Source organism: Uranotaenia lowii, chromosome 3 (assembly GCF_029784155.1).
Source record: "Uranotaenia lowii strain MFRU-FL chromosome 3, ASM2978415v1, whole genome shotgun sequence".
NCBI classification, from domain to species: domain Eukaryota; kingdom Metazoa; phylum Arthropoda; class Insecta; order Diptera; family Culicidae; genus Uranotaenia; species Uranotaenia lowii.
In genome coordinates this window covers 204,865,922-204,874,022 of record NC_073693.1, presented here as the reverse complement: position 1 = coordinate 204,874,022, position 8,101 = coordinate 204,865,922, and the positions used below count along the sequence as shown (strand labels likewise).

The window sequence follows — 8,101 nt, the reverse complement described above, 5'->3', positions numbered from 1 at the left end:
TTCGAATTATAGGTCGATTAACTATTTTAATTATATTTTAATTGATGTTCAAGCAAAGCTAAATTAAAAGGTATTTTGAGTTATGAATTCAATAATTTCCATATGATTTCTGATTAAATTTTTCGAATATTTTTTTTTTTATTTTGCATTCGATGAATAAAATAATAAAAAATAAAAATTCGATGAATAAAAAATAAATAAAGTAAAAATTAGTTTCAATTTGAATTCTTAGAATGTTGAATCAGAAATTTCAATCCTGCGTCAAAATTTACAACTTTGATCTAGCTTTTTTTGTGTAAGTGTTTTTTGTGTTTATAAAAGTTAAACCTATATGAATACCTTTTCTCAAGTCCTTCAAAATACTACGGATCCACGGTTTCATTTCTGCGACAGTAGCGGCGGGGAAAAAGACGACATGGAAATCTTTACGTGGCTATGTTGGTGCTGTTGATTACCACGTTTTCAGCCTTCAAATTCACTACAATTTTCGGCGCACGGTTCCTTAGATGTCAATAATGACCTACGCCAGCAACGTCGTCCATACCTTGGCGATAAAAATGTTGCCCACACTTCCGGCAATAATCGAACTATACTTTTTCACTAGCTTCCGTCCTTATCGATGACTATGTTACTGATGCTGCTCTTTCGCTCGAACTCGCTATCGCTTCTGCTGCTGTGGTGCTCATCCGGTATGATAATGCTGGATGGGTTTTTGTTGAACTTTGACGATCTGTATGGATGGATTCAAAAATCTGAATAAATAAACGGCAATTTTATTTATACGAATTTTAAAACTGTACCTGTCAGAAGCGCTCCTGCTTTCGTCGTTTTATTGGTGCATGGGATGTCAATTATGCTACATATGAGATTAGCACCAACCTTCTCCAACCATCACAGTTGTTCGAGGTTGAGGTAACGGCTGAGCCCCCAACATGCGAAAGCAGTTCGTTCCGGAAATGTTAATTTAGCGAAATCGAAAACTAACCTAAAAAAAATAAATAGCAAATTTCATAGAAAATTGAAAAACTTACAAGTTGGATCACCAAGTTCAGGAGATTCTTTTTAGTTTACCTAGTTATGAACGTTTCTTACCTGAATCCAGGCCTTCCGCTGGAGAACATCCGTTCGCCCGATTCCGGCAATTCAAACATTTTGCACTGATTTCAAAAACAAAACCAAAAATTATTTAAAAAAATCGTAATAAATTCTAAATTTTGTTTACCAATTCTTCTCCTAAAAGATGACTGATCCGAGAGAAAATTCGGTACCGTCGATGCCAAACAGCCACCACGATAAACGTCGAGGAATTCGGGAATCCCGCGAAAAAAAAGGAAAGAATTCGTTCAGGTTCTGGTGTACGCAATCATTTTTCCGAGAGAAAACAGTGAAGGCGCGTCTTCCACTGTAGTTAAGACGCACGGCACTATTAGTTTTTTAAACTATTAATCGTATCTTTCAAAATTAATTTTGTATAATCTCAGCGTATACTGGTAAGTTTGGACACACGAATAGTGATGTTAAGAACAGCAACGATTAGCGTTATCAGATCAGTATAATACTGATGATTAGTTGTACGGTTTATCACTATGCGGGTAGCAAACAGAGCTCGCGTTGCAAGCAGAGTTCACGTAAAGTTCATGTGAGTTGTAGGTGAATTCCATATGGAGCGTACGTGTATTTGATTTCTTCTGCTACATGCATTTCACGTAGTTTTCATTAAAATATTTAATATAGGGAGTTTCTTCAAATGTTTTAAATAATTTTTTTAAGTTTGCGGGAATTTTTTATTATCATGAATAAATGATAAATTAAACACGATCATCACAAAACTTTAAATTTCCACTTTCAAACTAACTAAACTTCACTTCACTTCACCATCGTCTCGAAAATGTCATTTGGTGTGTCCCTTTAGTGGTAACACGGCCGTCCTGGCTGTCCAGTTCCAATTCTGTAAAAATAACAAATGTTCTGAGAAGAAACAAACACATAACAAAGTTTTTATTACTTACAAAAATTCAGCTTCTCCATCACCCAGAATTTTTTTATCTGTCAGCAGCAACTGTGGGATCCACGCCATATTGTGCTGACTATTTTTTCACATCGATTTTACTTTAATGAGCCATTGAGATTTACGTGAAAACACATAGAATGCACCCGACCCAACTATAATTGGCGGATCACTGGATTTTCACGTAAATCGGATGTGTTTTTGTTTTGGAAACAAACGGCTATGTGAATTTCACGTAAATACCAAGTGATTTTTTATTAGCTCCTAAGTGCTTCACGTAAATCGAGCAAAAATTCACGTAATGAGCGCCTACGTGAAAATATAGGTGAATTTAACGTTTCCTTTTCGGCTGAGTGTATTTTTTCTCATCCACCTATATAGCAAAACGGTAACTTGTACCGCTGTTTTATTCACATTCCAAAAAGGTGAACGTCAGTTGGTTTAATCAATGGAATGGTTCAATTCACGGCGTGTTCGTTAATTGTTTTTTTTGGTAATGCATCAGTCGATCGATTTTTTTGGTACACAAATCACTTCCAAATGCTTTTGCATACGTACGAACGCCAGCCTCGATAAACAATCAATAAACAAACACGCCGTTTTATATAAAAAAAAAATCATTCAAATTTTGATTTTCATTCATTTAGGTACGTAATGGCAGAGTTTTCTAATAATATATCATGAGATTAACCAAAAAATCGTTTTCTCTTTTTTTTTGTTCATCTTGCTCTGCACCACGGAGGTATCCCCGGAAAATGTCCTTATGCACTTTAACGACGTTGAATTAGAAGGACAGGAGCAGCTCAATTCTGTACAGGCAGCGAGCTGTACATTTGATCGAGTTCGTTTCTGATGACGGTTCGATTACGGAGAATGTGAAACTAATTGTACCTTTTTACTCAGCTCCGTTCAGGTAGATTTCTCGCGGTACATCAAAATGAGTCGTTAGACATTTCGAAATTTTGGAAGATTTGTATCCATCATTACCAAAATTCAACCCATGTTTGGTCATGTGAGCTTCGTATGTTTTGTTATTCTTTTCAACATTTTGATTGGGATTATTTACAAAGAGTAGGTATATCGTTTTCATGTTATTGAAAAAAAATAATAGTAATGAAGGTAATAAAAATTCAAAATAATTTTCCTTGAATTCTTATTCATCCTATCACGAAAACTATATTGAGCCCATAATTTTTTAGGCAGTTTAAATAGATCTGGTCTTGTTTTTTTTCTATAGAAGTTATTTATTTATTGATGCTGGCGTTCGTAAATTGGAAACAAACTTATGCAAAGGATTGGAAAGTGATTTGACATCTACCAAAAAAATCGATCGACTGACGAACGACGAAAATCATTTTAAGAACACGTAAGATGAATCACAGCACACTGCATATTCTTGTAGACTGGGGGCTTTGAAAACCACTGTTCTAATCAAAATGTAACTAACAGGCCAGTGGTATTTTTTATATCCTGAATGTAGTCTCAAGGCTAATTTCATTCGAGAACCTCGTGCTCCGTACTTCAAACAGTTGCAGGAAAAAAACCGCGCCTCAAATTTCCACTTTCAAGATTTTAATGATTTTTATTGAAACAAACTTTCATGAAAGTCTTCATGGAATGTTAAGTATTCAAAAACACGCACTCACAATACCTGTGCAAGTGATTTGAGTCATTAAGCTACGTGTTTGTGCCATCGGTGACAACTTAGGTAAGGTAATTCGTAGTGTCCGGCCATAGACAACACTTGGAAATGAGTTAAACTAACATAACATGATTTCTCTTACCACATAAATATGTTGGTACATTTTTTTATACTATAGTTTAGTGATCATAATATTGATACTCTTCAAATAAATGCGGGAACCAATATTAACAAAGTATGTTCTTGAAGTTATTGCAAAAACCTTAAGTGTACGGTACACAGCAAAAAAATTCTAAAAGTACACGGAATCTAAAAAACGAGTGATCTATTTTTTCTTGAGTGTAATTGCAAAAAGATGTAATTTTAAACTCCTTTTGATGTAATATTAGACTTTTTTCAAAAATAGGATAGAAATAAACTGTTTTGATGTAATTTTACATTGCGTCGTGCAAAAATCAACCGGTCAATGAAATTTATGTCACAAACCGTGTAAATGTAGATCTGTTTGATTTAAAATTGAATGCAAATATTTAACTTCTGCCTTTTTATATTTCGTTAGTTTGCGCACAAAGTAAACAAGTCGAAAAATTATTCGGAAACGAGTGGATCAAAGGCGTAGCTACCTACAGCAGCACTTCTAGAGTCTTTTAAAGTCGTAAGTATACGTGAAATGAAGAATGCGGTTGAAACTGACTAGTTTTTTCTCCATTACAGCAAGGTCAGATTTTTTCGCAGAGGCTGATATTTATCCGGACAAACTTTTGTCAGATCAATTCAAGTGTCCAAATGCTGACCGAAAGATCGTGATGTCCCGGAACTATTCGAGGATACTGATGACGCTGAACTTTGAAAACATCCCCGTCCTGGGAATCATCGGATGCAACAACAATTCCAGCTTGACGCTTTCCGTGATGGTGTTTTAATTTTCAGTTTTGTAAATAAATGTGAATTAAAAATAATACGTGTGGGCGTATTCATTCAAAGACAAAAGCAAAAACCTGAATATTTAGCAAAAATATCAATATTTACGATAATAAATTTTAAAATTTACATCCCTGTGTATTTTTACACGACGGCTTTTGTGATCCGATCTCGTGCATTGGTTTCAATCTAAATTTACACGCCTCAAAAATTACATCCTGGAAAAAAATAAACCGTGATAGAATTTTACATCGAAATCGATGTTCCGTTTTCGTGCATCGTTTTCGATCTAAATTTACACGAATTTTTCTTGCTGTGTAGTAGACAAGTTCCCCCTGTACAACAAAAAAATGTTGCTTTTTTTTCGAGTACAGCCTGTGAGTCCTAGAAAGTCGATTTTCGGTAAACAATATGATGATGAAATTATTTCCAAAAATCCGTTGTCACTCTGATATTTAGGTAGAAATTCCACCATAATTACCCAGAGCCGTTCTCCAAAACATGCTTAAATTTACTCACTACACACGGTTTCCGATCTTAGCGTGTACTGTCAAATAAGTTTAATTGTGTCGGAGTTTCGGAGTGTTGATATCGGACCATGCTGATTTCTCAAATGCGGTAAACATTCTGAGGAACGCGGTTTTGTTCGTATTATTTAATTTGTTTTCTGTTTGCCAGGTAAGTTAAAAGTAAATTTTTACTACTTGTATTCAAAGACAAGGTGTTAGTCAATTTGCTCCGTAAGTAAATTTTTTAACCTTGAACTAGATAATTAAATGCATGTTTGAATATCGATATAATGTCAACGTAGCAACAACGCCGAATAATGAATTTAAAATAGAAAATCACAAGTCGTCTCTTGAATTTTTTTCTTGTAAAATACAAATTATGAAATTAACTCTTCTCTGAGCAAAATAAAGTTGCTTATCAATGCTGGACTCTCAAATTTGAAGAAACTACGACATAGTGTAGTAATAGTCGTATTTAAACACGCAGTTATATTAAGGAAAATTTTATAGTTGAACGGATGCATTTTTTAAAGCTACCTGTATTCTATGAAAATTCATCTGTTTTGTAACTTAAGTAATTAGAAAAATGTGTTAATTTTAAAGTTATTATAAAATTTTATCACAAATACAGGAATACCTTAATCAATAGAAACATGGGTAAAAAACGAAAACTCACCGCCGAAGAAGAGCAGGACAGGCAAGACTATGATTTACCAGCTAAGCACATGAATAGCAGCCACATCCGGTCCAATGAACGACGTTTAATTGTTATCCTTGAAGGAGCTCAACTAGAAACTGTAAAGGTAAGTTAAATTAAATCGCACGTACCTTCTTCAGAACCCATTTACTGATTTTTTTTTTAGGTTGGTCCCGTTTTTGAATTATTAAATTGTGATGATCATCTGAGCATACTGAAAAGGCATAATCGCGATCCTGGCAGTTGCCGACCGGACATCACCCATCAATCTTTGCTTATGTTGATGGACTCCCCTTTGAATAGGGCAGGTTTACTGCAAGTGTACGTCAAAACGGAACGGAACGTGTTAATAGAAATCAACCCACAAACTCGTATACCCCGCACCTTCAAACGATTTGCTGGACTAATGGGTAACATATACTGAACATTTTTCTAATGTAAAAAGGTTAATATTTCTTCTTTTTTTTCATTTCAGTTCAACTACTCCACAAATTTAGCATTAAAGCTAGTGACTCCGATAAGAAACTGATGCGCGTTATCAAGAATCCGATTACAAACCATTTACCGGTTGGATGTCGGAAGCTTGCCATGTCTTTCAGTGCAACTGAAGTGGTCCATCCGAGAGAGTTGGTACCGAAACAAGACGAACCGCTAGCATTGGCTATTGGAGCGTTTGCTCATGGAAATCTAAATCTCGATTACACCGAAGGTGTCTTTTCGATCAGCAATTACCCTTTATCGGCCGCCCTGACCTGTGCAAAACTTTGTGGAGCGTTCGAAGAAACTTGGGGAGTGATATGAAAAATAAAGTACAGAAATAGAATAAATTTCTTTATTGAAATCATACTGAAGTTGTGTTGTAGATATTTCATTGAAATACATGGACGTTCACCTTCACCGCTTCATGTCACCTTTTACCGCCCAGTTAAGCGGTTTTTCAACTTAAAACATGTATAATAAAAAAACGATGGTCGATTTTTATTAGCTTTTTTTACCAATAAAGTACACCGGGGTAAGTGGGGACGGTGGCTATTAAAACAATACTGTAAACTATTTTTTCCAACTTTTAATGCAGAATGTTAAATGTACTTGTAATCTATCCAATAACTGTAAAAGAGATAGGGTTCCGACAAAAGCGGATGTTTACGGTGACTTTTTGTTAATTTTCTATTTTTAACTACGATGTGGAGTGTGCATCTTTTTCAATCGCGAATTTCTCTTATACTAGCTGGCTCTTGACGAAAAACTCTACATTAAAAAAATCCTTACATTCGAAACAATAAGTTAGGAAAAGAAACGACGATTAAAAATTAAGAAAAAAGAGTTTATTTTCAAAAATCTACAATGTTGTCTTCAAACCCTACCTAGGGTAAGTGGAGACGGCTTTATACATACTTGATGATGATCAATACATTTTAGCTTTATTTAGCATTCGGATCATGAAAAGTTAGCAATCGGATCTCGTGTGTTGCAACATAAATTACACACAATAATCACTACCATGAATTTTATTCAAAATTTTGAACGGTTCGAGCAATAAAGTAACGTATTCAACCTAGAAAACACAAATTTGTTGAAAATTTCCTGAGAAATAAAAGGAAAAATCTACAAAACGGAAAAATCTATAAAACGTATGGCACTTCTCTTCTTTTTCCTGTTCCGTGGGGGAAATAAAATTTTAGAAATATTTCTTGTATTTTAATACTCTTCCCAATATGTTACCATCTGCTAAATTAGCACTCGAGTTATTAAAAAAAAAATGTATGGAAGCTCCCCTTTCCCATTCCTATCGAATTAGTGAAAGGAGAAAGAGGCCTTGAACAATCATAGAAAAAAAATTCACTGAAATACCCTCTGCTGTTAAATTTGAATAATAAGTTTTCTATAGTGATCCAAAAATATTTTATGAAAACCTCCCTTCTCGTTTCCCTGGAGAGAGAAAGAGGGGTCTATTGAATCATAAAAAAAAACATTTCTCGTACTCGAATATTCGTTTTTTTGTTCGATTAGTTCTCGAGTACTACATAAAAGTGTTAAGGAAACCCCTTGGCCCTTCTTATCCCCCCAGTGGAAGAACAGATGGGTCTCAAACATCGTAGAAACTCATACGTAGCCTTACACCTTCCGATGTGAAATTTGGGTTAATTTGCATGATTAGTTTCCGAATAATGCATCAAATTGTATGTTAGGACCCCCTCCTCCTCTTTGTATCTCCCCAATCGAAGAGGGTTGAGTCCCAAATATTCATAGAAACAGTTCTCGTACCCAAATAACCACCCATGTCAAATTTGGTTACATTTGCTTGATTAGTTCTCGAATTTTGC

At 34.9% G+C, this 8,101-nt stretch overlaps 1 protein-coding gene and 1 long non-coding RNA gene across 3 annotated transcripts; one reads left to right on the top strand and one right to left on the bottom strand.

Annotated features, from left to right (window-relative positions):
- Positions 1–446: 446 nt before the first annotated feature.
- Positions 447–1,412, bottom strand: LOC129751524 (uncharacterized). The gene is made up of 4 exons (XR_008738737.1): positions 1,223–1,412; positions 1,093–1,157; positions 801–985; positions 447–730 (listed from the first exon to the last, which is right to left on the bottom strand). It is a non-coding gene; the product is annotated as an uncharacterized LOC129751524 (long non-coding RNA).
- Positions 1,413–5,140: 3,728 nt separating this feature from the next.
- LOC129751522 (ribosomal RNA small subunit methyltransferase NEP1) lies at positions 5,141–6,621 on the top strand. 2 transcript variants are annotated; one of them, XM_055747071.1, is made up of 4 exons: positions 5,141–5,249; positions 5,712–5,883; positions 5,944–6,187; positions 6,253–6,621. In XM_055747071.1, the coding sequence occupies exons 2-4, from the start codon at positions 5,734–5,736 to the stop codon at positions 6,576–6,578; spliced, it is 720 nt and encodes a 239-aa protein (XP_055603046.1). In that variant the 5' UTR covers positions 5,141–5,249; positions 5,712–5,733; the 3' UTR covers positions 6,579–6,621. The 2 variants fall into 2 exon arrangements, with proteins under 2 accessions (XP_055603046.1, XP_055603047.1); XM_055747072.1 differs by lacking the exon at positions 5,141–5,249 and adding an exon at positions 5,291–5,311.
- The last annotated feature ends 1,480 nt before the right edge of the window (positions 6,622–8,101 follow it).